The 15,423-nt window shown below is 29.8% G+C and overlaps 2 protein-coding genes across 3 annotated transcripts; both read right to left on the minus strand.

Moving 5' to 3' along the window:
• Window positions 1–2,571: 2,571 nt before the first annotated feature.
• LOC137807397 (Cytochrome c oxidase, subunit Vib family protein) lies at window positions 2,572–6,933 on the minus strand. Its single transcript, XM_068608024.2, has 4 exons — window positions 6,797–6,933; window positions 5,364–5,452; window positions 5,201–5,282; window positions 2,572–2,850 (listed from the first exon to the last, which is right to left on the minus strand). The coding sequence occupies exons 1-4, from the start codon at window positions 6,803–6,805 to the stop codon at window positions 2,797–2,799; spliced, it is 234 nt and encodes a 77-aa protein (XP_068464125.1). The 5' UTR covers window positions 6,806–6,933; the 3' UTR covers window positions 2,572–2,796.
• Window positions 6,934–12,222: 5,289 nt separating this feature from the next.
• On the minus strand, window positions 12,223–15,211 carry LOC137807398 (FLX-like protein). 2 transcript variants are annotated; one of them, XM_068608025.2, is made up of 4 exons: window positions 14,995–15,211; window positions 13,859–14,451; window positions 12,640–12,779; window positions 12,223–12,552 (listed from the first exon to the last, which is right to left on the minus strand). In XM_068608025.2, the coding sequence occupies exons 2-4, from the start codon at window positions 14,329–14,331 to the stop codon at window positions 12,341–12,343; spliced, it is 825 nt and encodes a 274-aa protein (XP_068464126.2). In that variant the 5' UTR covers window positions 14,332–14,451; window positions 14,995–15,211; the 3' UTR covers window positions 12,223–12,340. The 2 variants fall into 2 exon arrangements, with proteins under 2 accessions (XP_068464126.2, XP_068464127.2); XM_068608026.2 differs by having other exon boundaries at window positions 15,152–15,190.
• Window positions 15,212–15,423: the final 212 nt, after the last annotated feature.

The following is a 15,423-nucleotide window of genomic DNA, read 5'->3' on the forward strand; positions in this document are numbered from 1 at the left end:
ATTTAAATCGATTTTAAAAAAATCAGGACTTTATTATATATTTAAGATAGAAAATCATTTTTTAATGTTTAACTTTACCTCAACTTTTAAACTAAAAAAAGTTGGGCGAAACATAAATTCTTAACGTTTGATTCTACTCTTTTAATAATTGTTTTAGTGAACTCAATCCCTTGGGTTTATTTATTTATTTACACGTGAGTCCTTTAATTACTTTTTTATTTAAAAGGTTTTTTTTACGTAGAATTTTCATAAGTTGAATGAGTGGATATCGTTTTGAAATACCTTTCACTCAAAACTTACCAATCTAGACTAAATTTTATTAGAAAGAAGCCAAATTTTTAACATCTTCAAATTCTAAATCTCATCTTACTAATTCATATTTTTTTATCAAATTAAAATTGTACAAACTGCATACTTTTTTAAAAATCAACAATTATAAATATATAAATAGAAAAAAAATTGCAATAAAAATGAAAATATCAAATTTATTTAATTTTAAAAAAAATTGAAAACTAAAAATTGCATATGATTTAAGTTAGAACAACTAAACGTTAAAATTAATGTGGGAAATACCTATGCAATAGCTCATTGGAAAATTGGAAGCATGTAATCTTATCCTTATCTTATAAGATATTTCAACAGCTTAGGTTGCAAATTTGATTTGGGCACGCCATCATTTCCTTTGCACTTCTTTTATGTCACTCAAACTAACTGCTCCTCTTCTCAACTTCAAAATACTCTTTATTTATCATCATCAAAGCGCTTGACTTTAAGTCTTCTCAATACTTGAATTCCTTATGTTAGTACACGCAAATAAATTCTTTATACTTCCACAACTACATTTTATTATCTCCACCAAACAATAAATCACATCCTTTTAAATTATATATGTATTGCATTAAAAATATTAAAATATCTAATTAAGTTGGTTGAGTAAGTAATATGTATTATTATAAATCTCTTTACATATGTTTAAATCACAAAAAAATTAGGGTGTCAATAGTTGATCCGTCCCACATTTAATCTACAAAATACAGGTTAGGTTGGTCTATCTCACACAAAAGAAGATATGAATTCATTTTGTGATTCATTCTTATATGCACCACGAATTTAAACGAATCAACGAAGTAATCAATTCGTTTTTTTTTACAAACAAATATACATTAGTTTCATTCCAAATTATATATTTTATTAATAAAGTTTTAATAAATTTTAGAAAATACATAATTTTTTTCATTTCTGATACATTTATAGCTAAATTTTCATCACTAAAAAATACATACATATCACATTAATAGGGCAGATTTATGACAGATATGGACTTCTCCAGACTTGGTCCTGCAACATCTCACATCTCAGCCAATCATTCATCATAACACATTATTTTATATACAATATTTAATTTATAATTTAAATTTGTATCTGTAGTTCCTATTAAATAGTCAAACAGTTTAAATATATTATAATAAATTCATTACATGTTGATAAATTGCAGTGAACTAAAAGTTTATTCAATATAAATTTATAAATGCTAACAATTGACAAAATACTATTTTTAGTAAATTAAAAAAATAGCACTATGAAGGAAGTAAATGGTGTTGCGATTGTGGGTGGGCACTACGGGAAACAATTTTAGGGGTAAGAGCATTTGACAGACACAAGGTATGATCCATTCTGATAGTGGGTGTTTTCTTCTTGCAACTTCATGTCTCTTCCTGCACTTTAATAATTATTTTAATTCCAAAATTACCCTTAAGCAGGTTGTTTTTTTTTTAATTATATATATATATATATAGTTTTTAAATTGTATAATTTAAAATATAATTTTATATTCCAAAATATTTACAAATCAAAAGTTATTTTCTGAATAAAAATTATATTCTGAATTCTACAATTTAAAAAATATTTTTTAGATTTTCAAATAAATACTTTTAATTCAAATATAATGTTATATTTTAAATTATAGAGTTTGAAAAATATTTGAGAATTCAGAAAATATTTTTGCAATTTTACAATATAACTTCTTTAAAGTTAAATCAGACTTTTTCATTAAAAAAATATGGAAGAAAGGTATAGAGGTGATGAAAGAAAACAACCCGAGAGTGGACTCCGTGTGAAATAAGTTGGGTTATATATTTTTATGGGCCATAAACCGTCACTTAGAGACAGTGATTGAGATTATTGCCGTTCAAACTAAAATTGTCATACACTTATACTTTAAGCCATTGTTTGAAACGAAAGAAACTTAATGAGAGACAGAGGAAGTCAGGGCTTTAAAAAAACATGACAAAATTATTCTTTCCCATCTCCTACAATTTAGACAGAGAACAAAGGATCAAAAAATCAAGTGGGACCCCATCATCTATGAAATTCATCACTCTTTGAGATGAAAATGAAAGAAAACTAGTCGAGGATGTCAAAATGACCAAATTACCTTTCATGAAGAGGACTGTAATAGGGATTTGACAGTCAATATGACAAAAAAATTGTATAAGGTTAAATAATAGGACTATTCACCTTTAATTTAAATTAAAAAAATGATAAATGTACTACTCTTTCACACTTCATCCATATTGGGGATAAAGTTTGCTAATTATTAATATTAAAATTAATGATCTAAACAAAGAGAGTACACAGCGGCACACAACCAAAACAATTATATCAACTTCACAAGAAAAATGGCTTCAGCCATTTGCCTTATTCACAATGACTCATCCAAATATAACTGAAGAAATAAACCAACAGAATGCTCAAGACTCCTCATGCCTCAAAAGGATATCCAAGCGGCACATGATTTTAAAGAGGTCCTGGAAAAGTTCCACTCTCCCTCTGTTCATTCCACTTGTCAACCTGCCAGAGTATATTCCACACAAAATTCAAAAAAGAGAAATGCTAACTCATCCAATACACATCATTGAATCAAAAGAAAAAATTTCAATATCATCTGTCGTGGTTGTTTAATACTTTGACTTGGTAATAATGCTGCATAGCAAAATGGTTGGCATATCTCTGTGTGGTAACTAACGACCTTCATGTGGTATATCACCAATCTATTAAATTTTTGTGACAAATATAAACATATTTTATCAATTTTAGGAATGTCCAGAGATTAATTGAATAAAACAATGTATGTTATACAAATTCACTTTCTTATTCCTAAAACAAACACAAACACGTAATACACAAATAAGTGTCATAACTTGTACGTACAATAGGTTCAAAAGCTGGTATATGAGCGTATTGGCAAAAATATTATAAAACAAAAAAATCAGTAAACCAATTTCGCTAATTCAAAATTATGTAACTAGACTGTTGGCACTGCAAAAAACAGTTAGACTAGTTTCAATACGTATAAATACTAAAAAGAAACTCAAACTTAATGAAATTTTAGACAAATAAGTCATACATAGTTAACATACACACAGTCACCAATCTGGGAGCAATAAGAACATAGTAATGAGGTCCAAAAAATGAAAGATGATTGTGAAATTAACAGAAAAGAAACACAACAAATTAGATAAAAATAAATAGTAGAATGCAAGCTGACAAGTTCCAAGGATGAAGAAAGAACAGAACAGAGAACACAAAATACTACTTTAAAGTGTGAAGGAGCAGAGGTAAAATGGTAGTTTTTTTCTTGAATGGTAAAGGTTTCATGTCCGAATATGTTTCTGAAGCAAAAAATGCAATAGAAAATGAGGGGAGACTTCGAAATTTACCCATTAGAACGTTTTTTCATGAGCGAAAAATGGGTTTTGGTAGCTTATATCAAAAAGTAGCACCACTGTATCACGACAAAAAGCCACTATTGCAGTTGCAATAACTGCTACCAAAATGGTTTCACAATTCTGCTCAGCTACGCTACTTTCCTGAGCTATTGATTACTATATTTGTCAAAGAAGCAGACAACTTCCTTGAAGATAAGAAAACCTAATTCTATCATTAGTCACCTTCAAAGACATATTTAAATCACTTTATTATAAAACTATCTAACATGCTAAATCACAAAGAAGTACTTATGTATGTACTTAAGAAATCCCTGCTAGGGAAAAAAGGGGGCTTCAAAATGAAAAATCTACATATATACAGAAATGCATATAGTTTGACTTAAAGCTCACAGCATTTAAAGCAAGGATGCAGGAGCATGGCTCACGCAATGGCTATATAGTATATAAACTGAGTAATAACGAGTCACTCGAGTAAACTTTTCCTTTGCTCTTGTGCATTTGGGAATGACTTATATCTGAAATAAACTAAACATGATTTATATTCATCATATCAGAAATGTACATATTTTATTCATCTTTTATGTGATTGTTTAGACTTCACAATCAGAATGCATGACATTAGTTTTGAAGATGGTGTCATGCCTTCCAGATTAGACTCCTACAGAGTAAGAAAAACATGCAAAGTAATAAAGGGAATATCCACACTTAACTTGGATTAAAGTAGATACACTCTTCCGTCCTTACTTTTACACACCCTCTCACTTTAGAAGAGCTAAATCCCAAACATCCAAGCATGTGATCTTCCAAATGTCTGAGGCCAATATCTAAAAAGAATCTCTTATCCTTATATCTCGGCAGTCTAGAGACACTTAGTTCTGGGAAATAGATAATATAAAGAGTGATGATTTTTTTTTTTGGAGATCACAATCGGAGGTTGCATTCTCAAGAACAAGCCTAATTTCTTTCATTAACATAAAATAAAAAAACTTACCAATTATTCTTCTTTTGAACCCAGAACGACATTTTTGAGTATTATTAGTTGATATAAAAAAGTGAAGATAATGAACCTTACATACTCTACAGAGCTTCAAAGGACTAAAATATAAAAAATACAACATAAATCCAAAACCAATACAATATATCAGCAAAATATTGATAGAAAATAACTCTATTAAAATGACCTATAATAGCTTGTAAAAACGTTGATTAGTGAGTGCTGTAAGTTAAGGAGAATCAACATCCACATGAAGTACAAAGAGAGACTACACACTGGCACTGGGAATTCAGTTATTCCTATCGCAACAATAAAATCTTCAGTTCCTAACAGTTTAAAACTTTGCAGATGTTAAGGATCAATCTCACGAACATTTGAACATCACAAATCACATTAATTTCTGGTATGACAACAAGTTTTATATTAAAGTGCACAACCAGTCAGTTACAAGTCAACCAAAAAGCTAAGGGTTGCTTACCCATTCACCCGGGCAAAGGGAGCGGTAATATTTAGCAAATTTCTGACATTCACCTGAGTTATCACCCTTTGCTGCCAAGCATCTGTAATTAAAATCAATATTAGGTAAAAGATCATAGGTAACACTTTCGCAGAAACCAGATAGCCAACGTCAGAAAATCCACCTATGAAACTCAATGTAGCGAGTGAAACAATGTCTGGTTTGATTTGTTGTAGGAAAACGAAAATCGGCAGGTGCTGTTTTTAGTTCAATCTAGCAGGAAGTAACAACAAAAATTATGTTAAGGGAAAAAAGACTACAAATTTGCAGAAGATACCAAACCTGTTGCATGAAAAGTCAAATTCAAAACCAGAAAATATACAGTATAGCAGAAAGCCAGAGGGTGATTTTGTATCACGACTCTAGTTTTAAGCGATGAAATAAGTGTGCCTGAAATATATTACCCATACCCACCCTCCTCAAGTCATTAATAAAGAACGACTAATATGAATGTCAACAAAGACCAAAACATATCTTCATTCAGAATCTTAAGTAAATTGCATTATAGGGAGTCCAATACCGCCAATTACATGATACCAAATTTAGACAGTGTGCTAAAAATGCCACGAACAGAATCTAAAAAATGCAGTTGAATCGCTGCATGGCCTTTGGATGTAATAACGAAGATATGGACAAAACGCAATCATAAGTAATAAATCAGCACTAGATAGCAAACATATCTTCCTGGAATCAAAATTAAAAAAAATATATATATATCTTAAAAAGGAAGCATAAACCTACCACCATCAAAAAGCATGCTTATCTATAACAAACAACCAAACTAATAAAACTATGGCCTCAATTGATCTGTAAATCCTTAAACATTTTGGGATGCTCAAATAGGTGTTTCGATCGTAACTGGTTCTTTAGAGTTTCGGATTTTTCTAGATGAGTCCAAAAGTTTTAAGAATGTATAACTGGATTCCAGCTCCTGCCATTAGCAGTTGGCTTCATGAATTTAATTTTTTTTCTGAAAAAAAATAGATTTCAAATTACGCAACTGCATCCTATGGTTTTAAAACATTGAATTGGGATCCCAGAATCGACACTACCAGTAAATAACTATATAAATGTTGTAGCAATAGGACCTAGTCCACCAAAACATTTTACAACTACACAAAATTAGGAATCAAATTGCAACCATTTAAAGATGTAATAAACACGAAAAAAGAGGCAACATCGATACATATTAGTTTAACCTAAAACTATCTATGTAAAAAGGCCCCCCGACAGACTCTTTTTCTACAATCTTGATCCCGATATGGATATTAAATAGCAAGCACCCGAATCTATAGAATCCGAAATGTATCACTTTTCACATAGAGGAGAAAAGAAGCAATTCACTAATTTACTTGTCGTATGGAGAAATAGGCAGTGGTAAAATGATTCGATATATCGGAATAACAGATTACACCCAAGAAGAATGCAACAAATCGGAACCTTGAATGGTGAAAATGAGAGAACAAAAAATAATGGAAATGGGAAATGTCTGAAAATGGTTGAGTTCTATTGTTCAGAGATGAGAATCAGAGTCAGAGAAAATGGAAAGAGACTAACCTCCGCCATGAATCAGACTCGATCGACAAATGAGAGGAAAGAAAAGCGCAAGTAAACAAATAAATAAATAGTAACGAGCGGATCACACGGGCCTCAAAAGTAGGCCTTAGACATTTTAATAAGGCTTTTGCTTCTTGCACCTATAAAGTTACTAAGTACACTCCCATACTAACTAAAATACTATCTTCCCTTACTACATCACACCACGACTTCTGCTATTTCCGGTACTTCTTCCACTGAAGTTGAACCTCCAACTACATTTTTGTTTCTCATGGTCGCTCTACTCTTTGAGAGGAAAAAGAAGAAAGAAAAAATTGTTTTCGAAGCTATTATATGTCTTTTTTAAAGCCTGTTCTCAAAATTTTGTTTTAAATATTTGGATGTTTCTTTTTGCACCCCAACAAATTTCTCCCTACATCCATTATTTTTTAAAAACTACTTCTGAATTACACTTTTTGGGAGGTTTCAGAACATATTTTTTAAAATATATTTTATGAATTCTAGATTTACTATTTTGGAAGTCAAAAAATTTCTAGAAAAAATATTCTAAAATGATTTTTTTTTGTGTTCTGAAATTTTTATTACGGAAATACCTTTTACTTTTGGAATATCCTTTATTTCAGAATCATCCAAATATTTTAGATATTTTAAAGAAGGTAGGGTGTAAGAAGAAACACCTAACTTTTATGTTCAAAAATACATTTCATATGTTCTAAAAAGTTTGTTTAAAAATTTTCAATCTAAAAGACATCTCTATATGTTTTGGAAAATTTGTTCTAAAAAACTCGTTATAGAATGAATTTCATATATTTTAGAAATCTTGTTTCAAAAGTACAATTTTAGAAAATTTGTTAAACAAATTTTATTGCAGAAAATTTATTCTGAAAGATTTTCAAAATAGATAATGGAGAAAGTCAGTAAAATGGTTATTTTCAAAATTATAGGGGTATTGTTAGAAATTATGGTAATGAATGAAGAAAAAGCCTTTTGATAATAAAAGACATAGCATTAAAAACCCAACTAAATTTCTCACATAGGGACAATTCTTCATGCACCTCCATGTTTTCTTCAAGCACATTCATAGAAGAAGCCAAATGACAGTTTTTTGCTCTTTATCTTCTCTATTGAACACTCATCTTTCCATTTTCAACCGCAACAACCCCCCACCTCCAACTTCTACCATTGCAACAACTCTCCACCTCGAGTGCCACTACCACAACACCTTCCACCTTCAGTGTCACTGTCGTAATAGTTCCTCACCTTCATCGTCTAAGTAGAAAAAATTACAGTCTTAATTCTACGATCCAAATTACAAATTAATGAATTTACTATATTCTAAATTTTAGATTTCAAAATACAAAAATTTTATTCCAAACTCTACACTCTAGAATAAAAATCAGAATTTATATTTCAATGGTTAAATTTGAAATAAAATTTATATTATGATTGTATCATTTAAAATAAGAAAAATTATTTAAAATTCTACCATTTAAAATGTAAAATTTTGTACTAGAATTCAAAATAATTTTGAAATGGACAATTTCAATATTTTCAATGGGAGAAGACTACGACTATGTCAAACACCGAATTCCGCTGCTAGTTCTCAGTTCCATGTCCTTTTTTTATGTCCTTAACCTAATTTGGGACAGTTACACCTTAAATTGGATTAAATTAAAATACGACACCTTTACATAATAAATAAAAACTAATTTTGGATTTTTCCAATTTTTAATTACCAAGCTAAAACATAAAAACTTAAGACAAATTAGAACCAGTTATTCACATAAATATTGTATAAGAAACTAGAAATTTGACAAATTTCAATGACTTTTTCCCATTAAGTCAAGTAATATCAATGACCCATAACCCCTAATAACGAAAAACAGATCAGAACATTTGCCCATTAAATCAAATTTATAGAGTAAAGATATTTATTTCGACTTTTTATGATTTAAAATAGTTTAATATGTGTTCATGATGTACGGATATGCAGAGAGAATTTTATTAGAGACGGAAATATTTATTATTATAAACTTTCTAACATCAATTATTTCTACATCTTAGGACCTTATTTAAGAAAAATCATACATATACTTTTATTTTAAATCAACCACTGGTTGCTATATTATGTGGGTAAATTCCCTATCTAGCACCATTTAGACTTTTATTTTCCTAATTAGCACTCTTTTGTTTTTATTTCTCTATCTAGCACCTTTTTGTTTTTATTTCCCTATCTAGCACCCTTTTGTTTTTATTTCCCTATCTAGCACCTTTTTATTTTTTTATTTCCCTATCTAGCACCATTTCAAAAATAAATAAATAAATAATAATTTATTTATTTTTTGATAATTTTAATTTTGAATGAATTAAAAAATAAATATTTTTAATGTTTAAAATAGTTAGAAATATAATTAATGAATAAAGAAATGAGTTTTTATAAAATAAAATAAAAAAAATTAAAATATTTAGTTTAAAATTATTTTTTTTTAAGAATGAAGAAAATAAAAAATTAAACCCTACAACAACATAAAAGTTGAATCTATAATGCTTAAAAATGAGAAGCAAAAAATGAAGAAAAAAAAGTCTAGAAAATAAAAACAGCAACAATAAAAAAAAATAATAACTAAAAACATAAAAGATATAAAATAAAGGCAAAACAAATTAAGATAAAGATATAAAAATAAATTCAAATAAGATAAATATAAGATATATAAGGCGATACTAAATAAGTATATGTTGATCATAAAAATGAAAATAAATGAAAGATGATAATTTATTTAATATTTTCTTCAATGGTACATTAAATAGTTTGTGCGAAATTTAATTATATTTAATGACGAGAAGTGCACAATTTAGTAATGTTGGGACATATTCTTTATGTGTGTCTTGGTGTTTGACAATATGAACATTTTTTTTTCGATTATGTTGTTCTTTTATGTCCATATCAGTCATTATTTAACTTTGTTTTTTTATAATTATGTCATGTATTTTTTAATTGAAATTAACATAATTACATCATCAATAATAATAAAAATAAATACTAATTTATGTTTATATATTCAACTTTTATGTTGTTGTAGAGTTTAATTTTTTATTTTATTCATTCTTAAAAAAATAATTTTTAAACTAAACATTTTAAATTTATTACTTTTTTATTTTTATTTTGTAAAAACACATATCTTTATTCATTAATTATATTTCTAACTATTTTAAACATTAAAAATATTTATTTTTTAATGCATTCAAAATTAAAATTATCACAAAAATAATAATTTATTATTTTTTAATTTATTTTTGAAATAGTGCTAGATAGGGAAATAAAAAATAAAAGGGTGCTAAATAGGAAAATAAAAATAAAAATGTACTAGATAGGAAAATAAAAACAAAAGGGTGTTAGTTAGGAAAATAAAAGTGTAAATGGTGTTAGATAGGGTGTTAATTAAAAACGACATTTTCTATCTCTGATTTTTTTCAACTTATTTTAATGGGTTCAAGTTCAAGACGGGTCTAGAGAGAAACAATAAATAAATTCCTGAAAATATCTTAAAATTTATATATGTATTTTTATATAAAAATAGACAACTAATTTTATTAAAAGTGATATATTAAACTAATAAATAATTTTTTCCGTTATTCCTAAATAATATTTTATCATTTAATTTTGACCTTTAAACAAATACACATAAATATTCATGTATGAAATAGGTATGATACAGACAAGTTGGGATAGATGTTTTGCTTTTTCCGTCCCTATCTTCATTGAGGGTGGGAAATATTCAACTTAAAAGGATGTTTATATATTTGCAAATTATTTCATTTATACTTTGCTATGTTTAGGTAAATTTTAATTCACAATAAATTTGCGACTTTTTTTACAGTTTTAAATCATTCATATATATTATTTAAATTTATATTTATATTTGTAATTTGATTCTTTTATATTTTGTTTGCTTAATGAAAATGTTTTAACCTTATCCTACTAATTATCCTTGACAACTATCATTTAGTTACATACATTTTTTTTTCTCTTTATTAGTATACTAAATTTTAATTTATTTTCTTTATGATTTAAGTTTTTATTTGTAATTCTTGTCTTGTTAAAATAAATAAACACTTTAAATATTTTATCACATATGATATTGATTTGTCAATGAAAAAAAAAATCATTCAATATGGATTTATAAATGAAACAAACTAATAAAAATCATCAACCAGAATAGTAATATTTTAATTGACAAAAAAAAATCAATCTATTCATAAAAGTATAAAAAAAATAGTATATAATTATATATTAAAAAAATGGACCTCTTTTTATCGTGGGTACTACATCCCTGTGTGAAAATTGATGCATGCTTGACTAACAAGTTGAAGGTTCATGTTCATATTGATATTGATATAGCAGGTAAACAAGATCAAGACCAATAATATGAAAGTTAGCATGGATGGATGGTGATTAATTAGTCAAGATCCTAGCCCCAATGATACTGACTGTGCAGTGCTAAACATGAACATAAAACCCAAGTTCTACTCACAATGCTGTTAACAAGGTATGCTCATGTTAGCGTTGAAGATGAGGGAGAACTATGTGAGGAGAAATAAAAGATATACAGGTAAGAGAATGATATCATATTTGAAGAAAAAGGGGGGAAACAAAAGAGTAAAAACAGTACTGAATTTATGCACAATGATGAGGTAGACATCCAATGGAAACAAACTACAAGATGCATAATTATGCCCAGATGAATTGAGTCCTTTTTTTCTTGATTTTGGGGAAAACAGAGACATTAATGGAACAAACTACCTCCAGTATGAGTGCCCCTAACATCAGCTAACATAATACAAGTCAGAGCTGGTGGACATTTTGTAAAAGGCTGCATATCCTGATTAGGGACTGAACCTTGCTTTGCAAGCCAATCTGCAGTGAAATTCCCCTCAAAGTAGACATGTTGGAAAGAAAGATCTCAATCCAAGGTTTTAAAATGCTGAGTCTTGACAATCAACGCACCACATAAATGATTAGAGGCATCATTCTTTGAAATGAGATCAATGACCATTTGCATCTAGTGGGTCAAGAAAAGGCACTTACATATAGCTTTTTTTAGCAAAATTATTTCTCTTCATCACGTCAACTATCTTCATCTTAAAAGTAAAATTATTTCCTTGCTAGCATCTATAGTGATTTGCAACAATTTCGCCATGTTGGATGGAAAGCAAGACTTGAGCATGTTTCAAATGCACTCCGAAAGTTAGGATTGGGATCTCTAGGCTAAAAACTTAAGAACAATATCTTTAGCTCACTAAAAAGACCATGCTTAACTAGACTTTCAATTTTATTCTACCATCAGTTTTGTTTGAGACAGACTTTTGGACTCTCCAATTCGTAGATTTGATTCACAAAACTGTATTATATCAAAATGGAAAGGACCTAAAAAAAAGCCACTCAATCTGTGAGATTTAACATAGAAAATACCAACCAGGTCCCATGTATTTTACAAGCAAAAGCTCAATTCAAGCTGCATTTGATTTAAAATAGAAAAAAACCCTTCACCTCCGACCAACTGTGGGATTATAAGGACTTGACCAAACACCACCACTAACACCAGAACTATTGACAGCTGCTACTCCATTGCTATCACCAACTGGTACCATACCCTCTGCTCCTTGGCTAGAAGAGATCTGACCATGAGCTCTCCCATAAGCATCAACAAAAGGACCACTGCTTTGTCCAGGGGTGGAAGCCCTAAACAGATCAGATGCTGTTTACACAGCAAGAATGCATCAGAAACATATATGTATAAAATATCACATAAACAGACTACAACACATTGAAGCAAGAGAGTTACCATTTACTCTTTTCTCGGCATTCAAAATCTCTGCTCGTAACATTTCTACTTCTCTTGCCATCGCTATTAGATTCTTCTCTTTTGCTTTCATGTAATCCACTAGCTCTATGTTTTTCTTCTTTTCATATTCAAAGGTGCCACTGTCACCCAACCAGATTGAAGGAATTATTAGATAAGTTCCTAGATAAAGAGAAACAAACCGCAGAAAAGATATGCAGCAAGATGTTCAAGAATACCAAATATTTATGAATCTAGGTATACAATGGCACCCAAGAATAGCAAATCCTGACTTAAAGCATGATTTCATAGATGTTGAATACACCTGGGTAAATACTCACTATTGGGGAATCCATCATACAATTTTTGAACTAATTTTCATTCAGTTGTATGACAGTCTCACCTGAAATATAACAATACCAATAACAATACAATAGGAGACTAGTCTATAATGTCACTCGTGATAACCACTTCAAAGAAAATCTCATATCTTGAAAGCAAACAGATACTATGAAGTTTATGCCTGGCTTGAGAGGAAAAACATTCTATATTTTTATTTCTTTTAATCATAAGTATTTACAAATGTCATCCTATTTTCAAATAATTGCACAGAACGAGTGAAAACAAGAAACAAAATGTAAATAAAGTACCATTTTTGTAATTATGTTGTGGAAACAAATAAAACAGAGACAGAAGATATTTTGTCAAACTAAACAGACTTAACGTAGTGAAATGAAAGAAATAATTCTGGTCACCCGCATTTGGGTACTTGCTGGAGCAAAAACCAAGATAAATAAATTTCTACGATTTTTCTTCTTTTTTTCATGTCTTTTCTAATAGTGGCTGTACAAAATATGCAACTTCAACTTATAATATGTCAGTGTATGTCATTCTTAATGTTATATCAACAGCAATAAAAGCCTTACGAATGGGGAAGGATTGGTTACACAGATCAAGGTTATCAATGGTAATAGAGGAAGGCCAAACTATGGCTCTGCCACAGTGGCCCTCCCTTCTTAAATTACCTAAGGCAAAGGGACTGAAAAATGACACTTCATTGCGCTTTGCCAATGCAATAATGGTTATTTAACAACATTGACTCAGATACAAATACAAGTTTCCAGAAAGGAAGTTTAGACCCTGCTATAACAATTAACAAAATTAACTAAATACCCTGAAGAATCAGTATCAGTTCTGATTTATATGAAGGTTCAGTACTTACCGTAACCTCTGATGCTCCTGCACTAATCCATCCAGTTCAGCCTGCAAATCTGGAATACACTTAACATCACTGTTAACCTTCTTCAGTTCCTGACTTGCTCGTTGAATTTGGACACTCAATTCCTGCCTGGAAGTTGCCAAACTCTGTGCCTCAGTATAGGCCTCTTGTAGGTCCTTCTTCATGCTATCACCAGCTCTAATATCGACCTCCCCTTTCGCAATCTTATCAACTAGAATTCTGATCTGAATGTCACTTTCTGTCTGGATGCTTCTAATGTGTGACTTCAACTTTTGCACATCCTGCGAAGCTGCGACAAGAGCCTCTCTTAAGGCCACATGTCCACTTGACAGACTATGGTTATCCCGTAAAAGCTGCTCTATTTCTGCTTCCTGAACGGCAATTTTATTCTCCAACAGCTGAGTATGATGAGAAGCAGCAGAACCTAAACCAGAAAGTTGACCACGTCGCATCATCCCAGGAACTTGCACAGAGCGCCCCTCAAATGTTGGTGGAGCCTTACCCCTAGCAGCCTTTCATCAGATTATGAACATAATATATCCTAAGCAAATCATTACCCAACTCTCCCAAGGTATCTGCAATGTATTACGCACCTCACCAATTAAAAGAGACACTAAAATAATATCTATGTTGATCAACAAAATTCAAAACCTAAAAAATTAGTCCCTATAACTCTCCATATATGATTTCAATTGTATATGGTCTTAAGGTTCGCAAGCATTGCAAAATATAAGATTTTTCTTTCCTTTAAAGCCACTAATTTTATAGCATATTCTTAGGTTTTGAAATGTTATGCATCATATAAGAAACCTTAATTGGGACTAGGACGACCTTCATTGAAATAAACATTTCAGAACTCACTAATGGATTGTTCAATTTTACATATATAAAAAATAGCAATCAAGATGCCAAGAGAATACAAAAATCCTATCCATAAATGTCAAGCAACCAAGAAACTAAGAATGCATTGCAACCCTCTGAAACGGCATGAAAAAAGTCACCACCAAAGTTAATTATGCAAATTGAAAACTCCATAATATGTAATTTAAAAGAAGAAATAACGGGCGATGGATGAAAGAAATAGAAGAAGATCGAAGTGAGGGAGAGAAGAGGGTTACAGTTTTGGAAAACAAATGGCCGCTGCAGGAATCTCCTTTTTACTGAGCCGATGAAAGGCGGAAAAGGAGCAAATCCGCTTCAAGGCTCCAATTTAGAAATTTTCATGAACACTATAAAACATAATCCAGCAAAAGCAAAACTAAAATGAATGATAACCTGGAAGACCCGAGTTTCCTTCATTCTTGTCATTTCATTTCTTTTAACATTTTTTCTCATTGTATTTAAGATATCAAGGCTTATTTTTTATGATTAAAATAGATCATGAATATTTTGGAAGATAAATCAATTTATTCTGTAAAAAGGTTTCTTACATTCATTTTTATTAGTAGTTGTTTTTACAAGGAAAATCGACCGTTGAATTAGGACATTCAAGTAATAATTAAAGATATTTAAGAATCATATATTGATCCTTTTATTTTTATATTTTT

Source organism: Phaseolus vulgaris, chromosome 3 (genome assembly GCF_051622355.1).
Source record: "Phaseolus vulgaris cultivar YP4 chromosome 3, ASM5162235v1, whole genome shotgun sequence".
Lineage (NCBI taxonomy): Eukaryota > Viridiplantae > Streptophyta > Magnoliopsida > Fabales > Fabaceae > Phaseolus > Phaseolus vulgaris.

Coding starts and splice junctions, on each gene's coding strand:
- LOC137807397 (XM_068608024.2), bottom strand. Junction 5,283..5,363: donor CGCTACATTGAGTTTCATAG/GTGGATTTTCTG, acceptor TTTTAATTACAG/ATGCTTGGCAGCAAAGGGTG. Junction 2,851..5,200: donor CCCTTTGCCCGGGTGAATGG/GTAAGCAACCCT, acceptor ATACTCTGGCAG/GTTGACAAGTGGAATGAACA.
- LOC137807398 (XM_068608025.2), bottom strand. CDS start 14,331: ATGATGCGACGTGGTCAACTTTCTGGTTTAGGTTCTGCTGCTTCTCAT. Junction 12,780..13,858: donor CAGGAGCATCAGAGGTTACG/GTAAGTACTGAA, acceptor GTTGGGTGACAG/TGGCACCTTTGAATATGAAA. Junction 12,553..12,639: donor TGCCGAGAAAAGAGTAAATG/GTAACTCTCTTG, acceptor CTGTGTAAACAG/CATCTGATCTGTTTAGGGCT.